Here is a 12307-nt window from a genome sequence, read left to right on the forward strand (position 1 = left end):
ACCCTCCAGTTCCATCCACGTCGTTGCAAATAGCAAGATCTCATTCCTTTTGATGGCTGCATAATATTCCATTGTATATATATACCACATCTTCTTTATCCATTCATCTGTTGATGGACATCTTGGCTCTTTCCACAGTTTAGCTATTGTGGACATTGCTGCTATAAACATTGGGGTGCACGTACCCCTTCGGATCCCTACATTTGTATCTTTGGGGTAAATACCCAGTAGTGCAATTGCTGGATCACAGGGTAGCTCTATCTTCAACTTTTTGAGGAACCTCCATACTGTTTTCCAGAGTGGTTGCACCAGCTTGCATTCCCACCAACAGTGTAGGAGGGTTCCCCAGAAAGGGAGTTTTTATCTCACACAACTAAAAGGCTAGAGATTGAGCAGCTCCCAGATTGGTTAACTCAATGGCTCAAAGAGATCATAAAGGACTTGATTTATGCCATCCTCAGCATGTAGGCTGAATCTTTTAGGTTGGCTGTCCTCTTAGTTCCAAGGTGGCTACCAAAGTCTTTGGTGTCACAGGAAAATGACAACATTCAGAGGCAAAAAGGGAAATACTCCTTTTTTGCATCTCTTTTTCAGAACAAAGAAACCTTTCCCAGAAGCCCCCCAGGACATCTCATTAGCCAGAATTGCAACAAATTCTCAAACCTAGGCCAATCACTGGCCAAAGAAATGAAATTACCTATATAGACTTACTCCTAGACTAATTAAAACTTTCCTTGTGATGAAGGAGGGGCTTCTTGCCTGAGCACAAGGCTGCATGGAAAGGAGGAGGTTAAACACACAAACAAAAGCAGAGCTCTACCGACAGAACATTACCCCATCTCTATCCTCACCATTATTTCATGTAGTACTTCCATACAAATTTATTGAGAGCCTACTATGTGCCAGGCTCTGGGTATAAAGTAGTAAATATGACCGATAAGGTTCTTGCTATTATGAAGTTTACATTTTGGTTGGGAGAGCTAGTGGTTAAAATAATAAACAAATATAAATATGATCATTTCAGATAGTGGTAAGTTCTTGAAGAAAAACAAGTCAGGGTAATGAAATGGAGAGGAACATGTGAGAGGCTTGCTGCATTAGAAAAAGTGATCTAGGAAGGCTTACTGAGGAGATGACACATTTGATCTGAAGCCTACATGTTAAGAAAGAAATTGTGAAGATCTGGCAGAAGATTATAGGCAGCAAACTACATGTGCAAAGGTCCCAAGGTAGTCACATGCTTGAGAGGTATGAAGAATAGAAAGTCAGTGTTCTCTTAAAATACCATTGTGTTTCATATATCCACACCTGAGCACATGTTGTGTCTGTTGCCTGAGATGACCATCCCTACACTGCTGTCTAGCAAACTCCTACCAACTTTTCAAGACAAAGCTCAAATATTACTTTCTCTTCAACTACTTCCCCAGGTAGAGTTAAACACTTCTTCCTTTGTGTCCCTACTATGTGTTAGAATCCTTATCATACCCTAGTACATTTAACATATTTTCATTTTTTTTCTCCCTCTGGACTGGGAGCTGCTTAAAGGCAAGGGCTATATCATTTATATATGTATATTGGTATTCCCCACTACCAAGTACTCTGGGCCTGACAAATAGTAGGTGCATAACAACTATTCGTTGAAACACTCTATTCCTGGCACTGTTATAGGCATTATGGAACATATAAAAGAGTCCACTTTCATTGAAGTAGTTAAAAATGTAGACTCTGGAGTCAGAAGCTTGGCTCTAATCCCAAGCCACCAATTATTAGCTGTGTGAACTAAAGCAATTTACTTAACCTCTCTGTGCCTCAGGTTCCTTAACTGTGAGGTGGGAGTTTATAATAATAACTGTCTAAAAGTGAGGAATAATTTAAATAATGTATGTGAAGCATTTAGTAACATAGTTTCTGGCATATGATTAGTGTTTAATGTTAATTTATTATTATTTATAAATTAATGAAATTATTGAATTGATAAGATTTATACAAATGAGAAACAATACTGCAATACACTACTATGCAGGATGGTTTAACATGCCTCCTGAAACTAGAGATATCTTGACCTCAACAAAGCATTGCTGAATATATGAATGAAGAAAAAAATAGCCACAGTGTATTGTGCTGGCCTGACCATTCTAGAGCACTGGTTTCATTTCTGAGCATCATATTTAAAAAGAAACAAAACATAGTGTAACTGGAAACAGATCACTAGAATGATCATAATTCTAGAGAAGGGAAGACTCGGAGTAGAGAGAGACATAAGAGCTGAAATCAAACATTTGAAGGGTTGTCATGCAGAAGAAAGAGTTTTGCTCAGCGCTGCTCTAGAGAAAAGAACTAGGGCAATGAAATAGAAGTTGTAGACAGGTGATTTCAGCTCAACATAGAAAAGCATTTGCTGAAAGTCAGCATTCACCACACAGGCAAGAAAGTGGTGAGTTCCCCATTGGCAGAAGTGTTCATTAACTGAATAATCACTTAACATATTGTCAAGGGGACTTTATCATTGGGCAGGGGATTATTCTAGATGACCTCTGAGGTCCCCTGAAGGGGGTTCAAGATCTGGGCCTTTCTGGGAAAGATTAGTACATTAAAATTAGGAAGTTCTCAAAGTGGTACTATGAAAGGAGCCAAGATGCTCTCAAAATCAATACCCCACCAAATGCGCATACATGCACGCTCACAGATACACACACAGTCTCTCTCTGACCAGCCCACTCCTGTGCCTTTGTACATAACATTTCCACTTTAGTCACTTTGTGGATTGGGCATTCAAAGTTCCTCTTCAAATGTAATTTTTTCCTAGAAGAGGTATGGCTTTAAGCCACCCAGCCATTTTCATCAGCTTCTATCACAGTGCCTGGTACATAATCATTAAATGTGCTCGTTATCCACCATTTACACTTGAGATTGTACAAGTTTATCAGATTAAATCTACTTGTCTTAAAGGGCTCTGAAGAGATGCAGAAGTGGATAGGTAGGCATGGATAAGGGCGAGAGGTCACAAGGGCTTCACTATTCAAGCTCAGTCCTCATGGCACAGAGTGTAAGCCATGCACAGATACCTCCCACACATCCCTCTAAAAGCACACTTTTTTTTTAGTTAGGTATAAAGCGAGGCTTTCCTCTTCACAGACAAAGTCCAGAGATGGGCAGTGATCTGGGCTGGGATTTGCGCCCTGGCCTTCTGCCCAGCCCACTGATTTAGCTCTTTAAATCGCATCATTTAAGCCTACAAATGTCACAGATCCCATTAGACACTCTCCTCTGGCTAGAAGCATAAAAAAGAGAGAACACAATAAGTCCCCTGAGGCAGCCTGTTAGACTATTCCTAACATTCCTTACTTGGTGGACTACATTGGGAGTGAGGTTCACTTGTAGAAATGGCATTAAGTGCTGGCTGGTTTTGTTTTGTTCAGTTAAGAACACACCTCAAGGCCAGTGCATAATGATGGGAAAGCCAACCTCATCTCTTGGCTTAGGTTAATGACAAATGAGTACAATCTGCCAAGTATAAAGGTAAAGAGTGACGGGAAGGAACCTTCCCAATAATACAGCCTCAAGAGATGCCAGAAACTCTATCATTAGCTATTTGTTCCCAGAAAAATGGCAGAGTAGGACTAACAGCTTATGAAGAAAGGACTGGTCTCAGCCTGGAGGAAGGCTGAGGCTAAAGCTGTAAGTAAGGGTCACATGGCACCAGCTGTGGGGAATGGAAGAGGGTAGGGCATTAGGCAAGTCATTAGATGTCTACATAAGCCTACATGTAGACAGACAACACAAGGAACCCATTTTACATCATTGTCAATGTGTAATGTCGAGGTGGGAATGGATACATAAAAGAGATTCCCAAGGCTGGACACCAGGCCTCTCCTTTCCCCTTCACCACACCTTCCCTGCCTTTCTAGACACACGTCTCTGTGCTCCCAAGGCCACAGCAACTTTCCTCCTCAAGGAATCCACATTAAGGTGTTAACGGCTGTTAGTCACATGATTTTTTTTATTCCTTCCAGGGGTAGTTTTAGAGATGTAGTGCCTTAAAGCAAAGGAGCAATTCCCTAGTAGTACACTCTCAGGCAAACCTCTGGAGGAGATATTTTTCTCTAAGGGGAATACTATGAGGTTTCTCATATTCCAGCTCACTGGAAATGCAATAGACCAGATCAATTTCAAATGCAAGAGATGAAAAGTAAATCTAGACTCTGAATTGACTATATATAATCCAATTATACTTACTTCGAGTCTCAAATTACTGTGTTTTACTGTCCTTGCTCTTCACCACTATAACCCACACATCTGGCACATAGTGAAAGTTCAACAAATGGTACTGCTTGTCGCCTTCATTATTACTACTATTACCACAGGAAGCAGTAGTAGTAATAGTGCTGCCCTGGCACAATGCCTGGGACATATTAAGTATTCAAAACTCTACTAATTATTTTGTTGCACCAGCTCCTGGCACAGTGCCTGGCATATAATAGGACACCAATTTAGTTAGTTCCCTTCCTTCTCATCTTGCACTAGGATACATTTGTCTTCAGTTTATCACACAGCCTTGCCTTACGGAAGTGGACAAGATCTTAGTGCTTAGCACAGCAACATCTGTGACATCATCTGAAAAGACATCTAGCCTTTTCTCCCATGGTAACCTCTTAAGTGGCAAATGGGCAGCAAGTATTTAAGAGCATTTTTCTGATGGGAAAACTGAGGTTATGAGCTCTTGCCTTGAAATTTTAGCACACCCTTAATCTTTGTATCTTATTATAGCCTGAAAACTATATCCACCACACCCCTCCAACTAGGCCATGATCAATCTCACCACTGTTGTCCTTATGCTCTACGGTGTCTGGACTATCCTCACATTTTCACATTTAATTCATCTTCCAAACACTGGCTTAAGAGCTACTTCTTCCATGAAACCTTCTCTGAGATCTCCAGCCCTCACCAAGGCCTTTCTGAAATCCCAAAGCATCATATCAGTGCCACACAATTTAATACTTTATTCTGTGACCATGCCAACCCTCCACAGCTAGATCGTATTTGTTAAACATTCATTTGTCAAGCACCCGTCATGTTCCAGACCTGTGTGAGTCCTCAGAAGGCAGGAATCAAGGTACTCCTACCCTAGTGGCAGAAAGACAAGCATGCAGTTAGGTGACATTGGAGAAATGTCATCCAAGTACCAGTGGAGAACTCAGAGGGGGATTGGCTAACTTTCTGAAGGTGTTGGGGGAAAAGTTCACAGAGAAGGAGAACTGTGAGCAAGGTGCTGAAGCCGAGAAGGAATTTGTTAGGTGCAGAGAGTGGGATGAAGCTATGTGCAGACATGGTCATAAAAGGGCAACTCAGAGAGCACGGCTCAGTATGGCTAGAACTCAGGGTGGGATGGAGAGAATATCATGGAAGGTTTACTCATTCACTCATCAAATATATATCAAGCATCCAGGGCATGCCACGAACTTGGCTAGGTGCAGGTGCTATAACAGGACAGATGCAGTCCCTGAACTTGAGCTTTAAAGCAAATTGGACAGAAGAGATGATTATCCAGTAAGACAAAGAAATATGTAACTACCAATTGTGATAGGCATTAAGAAGGAAAAGAATATAATGGAGAGAAGAATATGAAGGAACTACTTTAGACAAGGTGGCTAGTGAGGGCTGCTCTGAGGAGGTGACATTTTGTTGAGGTATGAGAGATGAAGAGAGCTGGAGAAGAGCATTCCAGGAGGTAATCAAAGGTCTTGAGGTGGCAAAAAAGCTTGGCATGTTGGGAGAATCAAAAGAAGTTCCACAAGGCTAAAGAATAATGGATGAGGGTGAGAAGCTGAAGAGGTAAACACAAGCCCAGACCTAGGAGACCTCAGAAAGGAATGTTGATTTCATCACAAGAGCATCAAGAAACTAATCAAGGAGTGAAATGGAATCAGATGCGTGTTTCATGGGATAACTTGCAGGTGGTGCAGAAGACCATGCGGAGGGGAAGAGAATGGAGTCAGGATGACCAACCATAAGGTAGTGGAAGGGTTTAGGTGAGAGACAATGAAGGCATGGACCTATTCTTTCATACCCTCCCAAGGTGACTAGCATAGTGCAAGGCACACTGCAGGCTTCCAGTGTGTTCACACTGATTAACTAAATAAATATAAACTAAATCAGGTTGTTGAGTCTCTCTTCAGGAGATCACACTTTCTCTTCTTCCTCCTCCTTCTTTGTTTATAATGGAGTTGGGGAGGCAGGGAGGCAGTCTACAATTAGTATTATTAAAGTCATTTGCTGTTTAGTGACAAATGCTTACTCTAAGTGCCACTTCCCTTTAGCCACTGCTGAGTTACTTGAAAGTAGCACAGAAAAATATCAGTGCTTCTTGAGACAGCCAAACAGTACCCTGCTCTCCTGAGACTTGGATGCAGAGAGAATTTTGTCATTTGGGCCTGTTCAGGGCAAGAGGTGACACTCACCTTCAAATACCTACTTCCCAGAAGATCACAAGCACATGAATTGCAAATGTTACTTGGTATAATATATGCTTCTCCCTTTGCCAAAGCAGGGATGTCATTACCTAGAAAAGTGAGGCAAATGTTTGTGGAAGCTTCATGTCTTTATCTGCTCTTCCATCCAGGAAATGAGACAAGTGGCCCTTTATCACATTTCCATTTCCTTTTGCTGGCAAAACAGTTCAGTAATGAGACACTTAAATCGGTCCAGCCCAACTCAGCCTCCAGAGGGTCCTGGAGGTCCCAGGGATGGGAGGGAAAGGGGAGCCAATCACCTTATGGATCTGAGCCTCATCTTCTCCCCTGGGGAGGATAACCATTCCTATCTCACAGGGCTAGTACAAGGAGTCAGTAAGGATCGTGCATGAATTTGATCTGTAAACTACAAGGCAAGAACTCTATACTGTTATTCATTCCATACAATTGAAGGCAAAGACTGTCTTTTTCTTCTTGGTTTCCCAGAGACAGTTAAACACACTGTAGGAATTCAATAGGTTTTACTTTAAAATCAATTCCATTAAAATCTGGTTTTAGATGTGGTGCTTATAAAATAGACCATTCACTTCTCAGAACTGAATCAAACAGATTATCAGATCCATCAGCTCCTTGGTTTCAAGCGGTAGAGGGAAAAATCATGAATAGGCAGAGGGGGTACTTAACTTTGGTCGAGTGGAGCCAATAGCTGTTCCCCAGTGAGCAGCAGCCAGAAGCAAGGTTTCAGTTAGCATGAAAACCGGATTTCAATCCAGAATCTACATCTGGGACAGCTGCAAATGTAACCCTGAAAATTAGCTCAGGCCCATGGGCCCAGGGCCTAAAGGAAACTGGCCAAAGGTAGCTACAACTTTGCATCATCCATCAGAAGTATTCTCATGAGTATCTTCAGACAGCAGAAGGGAAAGAAGGAATTAATTTGTGCCATGTCTTAGGAGGTTTACGCTGTGCCAGTTGCTTTGAAAATATATTATCTCACCTGACTCGCACAAGAGCTTTATGAGGGAGGAATTATCCTTTAGCGCAGGGCCTGGTACACAGTAAGCAGTAACTAAGTGATAACTGCTATTAATGCTATTAATATCAGTAACCTTAATAATAATAAACCGAAGCACAGTGGGCTTGAATGACTTATCCAAGGTCACAGAGCTGGTAAAGCCAGGATTTGAACCCAGGTCTTTCCCACCCAAAAGCCTGGGCTTTTTCTGCTATACCCCTTTGTAAGAAGAGAAAGATGGTAGTGTGAAAAGAGTTGATTTTCCAACCCCTTAGCCAGGCTGCCTCCATAAACCAGCCACTTGAGACCTTCAGGCACCTAAGACTCTCTTTGGTCTCCCTCTCTCTCACTCAGGTTGCTAAATTGCTATGAACCATGGCCCAACTGTACTACAAAAAAGTCAACTATTCACCATACCGAGACCGTATCCCCCTGCAGATTGTGAGGGCTGAGACGGAGCTCTCTGCAGAAGAGAAGGCCTTCCTCAGTGCTGTGGAGAAGGGGGACTACGCCACTGTGAAACAGGCCCTTCAGGAGGCTGAGATCTACTACAATGTCAACATCAACTGCATGGATCCTCTGGGCCGGAGTGCCCTGCTCATTGCCATTGAAAATGAGAACTTGGAGATCATGGAGCTGCTGTTGAACCACAGTGTGTATGTAGGCGATGCATTGCTCTATGCCATCCGCAAGGAGGTGGTGGGCGCTGTGGAGCTTCTGCTCAGCTACCGGCGGCCAAGTGGAGAGAAGCAGGTAAGAGAAATTCCTGCGGGCTGAGGAAACAGCCAGGAACAATAACGCCCCAGGATCAGAAGCTTGGAAACTAGGGAAGGTTAGGTAGGCTGGAGTTAAGAAGCCCTATCATCGCAACCCTCTGCTCTCAGAAATAGCATCAGTGATCTCCGGTGGTATCCTAGAGCTACCCTGCATGGTCCACACTGAGCTTTCCTCATTTGCCTTTTCCTTGTGAGCATTTGCCCATATACATTCAATACTTAGCAACCCAAGGGTGCCTGGGTGGCTCAGTTGGTTAAGCGTCTGCCTTCGGCTCAGGTCATGATCCCAGGATCCTGGGATCAAGCCCCACATCGGGCTCCCTGTTCAGTGGGGAGCCTGCTTCTCCCTCTCTCTCTGTCCCTCTCCCCACTCATTTTCTCTCTCTCTCTCAAATAAATAAATAAAATCTTTTAAAAAAGTACTTAGCAACCCGAAAGTGTACATTCCATTTACATAATATCCAAGCTCCTTCGACACTCCCTACCCTCTGCTCTCTAGCTTCATTTTCTTCCTCTATTCGAAGGTTACATTTTAGGAAGGAAGAGACCAAACACAGACATGGGATTTGTCTTCACCAGCCTCTCTCCTGGAGAACGACAAAAGGCCTTTAAATGTGAATGTCATGGTGTAGATGCAGAGAGATACAGGGACTCATGTATTTTCCCAGTACCTGTGATGCAACAGCATTCCACCTCTAAATGTTTAGGATTTTGCCTCTGTGACTCTCTACCCTCCAAGGCACTTAGGCTTAATACTCTGGAATCATCTTTGAGTCCTTCCTTTTCCTTGTCTCTGTGTCCAATCCCCAAGCCCTATGGTTTCTTCCTGCCCAATCTCTCTTTCACACTTTCTTTCCTCCCACCACTCTGCCTGTGCTCCTCATCATCTCTCTCCTAGATAGGTGATTCTCAAAGTGTGGTTCCTGGACCAGCAGCATTAGTTAGCATCACCAGGGGAACTTGTTACAAATGCAAATTCTCAGGCCCCACCACAGGCTGACGGAGTCAAAAACTCTGGAGGTGAGGCCCAGCATGCTGTGTGTTGACCAGCCCCTCCAGGAGACCCTGATGCACACTCAAGTTTAAGAACCACTCTCCTAGAATAACATGAAAATCTTCTAATTGGATTCCCTGCCTATAGAACCCTCTCTTTCTCACAAGCCATCCTGAGCAACAATGCTGGCTTATTCTCCCCAGTACAGCACAACAATCCTGTCATTCCTGTCCATGCTTTCAGTGACTACAAGGTCCCATTACAAGAGAAACCAACACATGAAGTCTAGTACTCGTTACCCTTCAGTAATGGTCTTTTCCGGTCCTGTCTCCTGCAGGTTTCTCCTAAACCCCTCAAGTCAGACAGGTCTCTTCACTGTCTTTCTTTGGAACATAGTAGGGACAAAGAAAATACAGAGTTATCAAATGTGGAATACCATAATACATTAAAAACCAAAAATAGTACATATCAAACCCCAAATTGCAAAATGCTTAGATAAGGAAAACACTTGACATCAAACCTTATGGGATACGACCAAATCTTGGTTTAAGGGAATTCATAGCTCTACTACTTGCCTGCCCAGTTAAACAAAAAGGAACAGAAGTAAGCTAAGTGATAACACATAGACTAAGCATTGGAATGGAGAGAGCAGAAAGAAAAACAGTAGTTTAAAAGTTCCTTGAGCAAAGGTCCTGAATGCCCCCATGCTCCATCAGCACTTAATACAGTGCAGCTGTAGCCCCGCAGTAGGAAAGTGCCTGTAATATCACAGGCACTCAATAAATACTTATTCTATGAACAAATAGTTCATAATAGCTCATGTGCAGCCAGCACTGCGCTAAGCATCTTACACCACTGAGCTCATTTAATTCCCACAACTCTGTTAAGTAGACACTATTATGACTACCCCCATTTTACCAATGAGAAAAATCGAGTCACGGTCGAATCAGTTGTCCAAGATCACAGTGTCAGAGTCAGGATTCGAACCCAGGCAACTGAACTCCTAAACTCACTCACTTAACCACTTGCTTATACTGCTTCTATGGCAATCTAAGTCTTGGGATTTCCAGCACAGGAGTTCTGAGACTAGGGTTGATCAGTGAAGGATAGAGAGCTCTCTGGAAAGGACAGGCCAGAATTTGGATGAATAGCAAAGCAGAGAGGTATGAACATGTTCCCTACTCAGTCTGTGTCACGATTCCCACCAAAACTGATTTGTTCTGTGCCCTGTTTTCCCACAGTCCTGCTAAGGGCCTGAGTGATTTACTGTGTTACTCTGAACTAAGGCTTACCCAGATAACCTGCTCTATGATGACCTTGCCCACCTCTGAGATTAGCCATTAGCTCTATCCTTCCATTGACACCAATCACAACCACTATGTATTATTGGCCAGCCTTACTTGCATAAATGTCTAGTCTCTGTAACTAGATTGTTTCTTTTCTTTTTTTAAAAGATTTTATTTATTTGTCAGAGAGAGAGAGAGAGCACAAGCAGGGGGAGGGGCAAAGGGAGAGGGAGAAGCAGGCTCCCCGCTGAGCAGGGAGCCCAATGTGGGGCTCGATCCCAGGACCCTCAGATCATGACCTGATCCAAAGGCAGATGCTTAACCGACTGAGCCACCCAGGCGTCCTAGATTGTTTCTAAATGTCAGGCATAGTCTAATGCCCAACTGTTTCCATGTTTACCCCAATAGTACCTAACCCAGTGCCTAGTATATAACGGGTGATATATAAATATTTGCTGATGAATAAGAAGGAGCTACATTTATCCCTTAGAAAAGTATATGGCTAGCTGATTGAACAAGACATCCTGGACTTTCATATTCAATCCCATTTACTTCATAACTGTGGTGAAAGATAGGAGAGCACAGGGGAGTTTCCAAAGAGGAGGCTAGCAGTACCAACCCTATCTGAGTTTTGAAAGTAGGCTATGTCCTTATTTGATGGCCCCCATCCCCCCAATCTTTCCCCAGTGCTCTGGCAAACTCTAAGGAAGAAAGTCACCAGAAAAACTTACCCTGAAGTACAATCTAAGGCATGACCTCCCCTGGAGAAAGGCAGTGCTTAAGTCAGGAATGAACCACTAATGGTGAAATGGCAGGCATATGGAACAGAGGTGAAGCTGTTTGGGACAGGCTGTCTTTTCCCAAGATCCTTTCAGACATGCTGCCAATGTAAAACCTCTTTTGTCTGTACTCTAATATCACACCATATGTACAAACGCACAAAGCCATCAGCCCCATCCCCAAGTCTTTTCCGAAAACTTTCTCCTCCCACTCTCCTCTCTCTCCCAACCCCCACCACCAGCCTCTGCTAAATTTTATTTTCTCCCATTGCTCTGACAATCGCTGCAATAAGTCATATGTCAGTAACTATAACAACAGGCTGCCACAGTGCTGGAGTTCTGCCTTTCTGGGAGATAGAAACAGGATTTGTTTACCTGGGAGCAATCAGGGATATGAGCAAACACAGGCCTCCTGAAGGACCACGGGTCCAGCTGGGTAGGCTACTCTCAGGAAGGTGCCCCTCCCACACACAGAATCCAAACACCTGGCCTTTTTCCTGGGCCCTCCCCCATCTCTCCAAGGGACTGGGCACAGCTGACCTCCATCAGTCTTGGGTGGATAAACAAGTGCCCTTTTTGGCTTTACTGGGCAAAGAGTTTGGTCTCAGGCTGGCTGCAAGAACCACTCTGCTCAGCCCACCGTGCTCTTCTCCATCTTCTAGCCTATCAAAAGTGCTCTCAGATAAAGATCAGAGGCCAGGCATAAATGGCTGACACTGGCTTCGAGGATCAACACTCACATGGATATCTACGTTTTTAATGGGGACCAAAACTCAAAGTAAAAATGGCAATGCTTTATCAGAATTTTCTGCACCAGACAAGTATAAGACTCTGTGTGTGTGTGTGTGTGTGTGTGTGTGTGTGTGTGTGTGTGTGTGTGTGTGGTGTTAGTCTTTTGTCTTCTTGTGTATGTGTTGTTCTGAGGTCTTCTTGCTGCTCCGGAAATCTGACCCCCTTGGCAGTATCCACTCCCTGACCACTACAGCC

General features: G+C 43.5%; 1 protein-coding gene across 1 annotated transcript in view; it reads left to right on the top strand.

Annotated features, from left to right (window-relative positions):
- Window positions 1-12307, top strand: part of TRPC5 (transient receptor potential cation channel subfamily C member 5) — a 260230-nt gene that overhangs the window by 123609 nt on the left and 124314 nt on the right. Inside the window, exon 2 of the mRNA XM_078063933.1 lies at window positions 7840-8238. Within this exon, the coding sequence (XP_077920059.1) occupies window positions 7861-8238 (378 nt within the window). The 5' untranslated portion in view covers window positions 7840-7860. The remainder of the gene's footprint in view (window positions 1-7839; window positions 8239-12307) is intronic.

The sequence above is a fragment of the Halichoerus grypus genome, chromosome X (assembly GCF_964656455.1).
Source record: "Halichoerus grypus chromosome X, mHalGry1.hap1.1, whole genome shotgun sequence".
Taxonomy (NCBI): Eukaryota; Metazoa; Chordata; class Mammalia; order Carnivora; family Phocidae; genus Halichoerus; species Halichoerus grypus.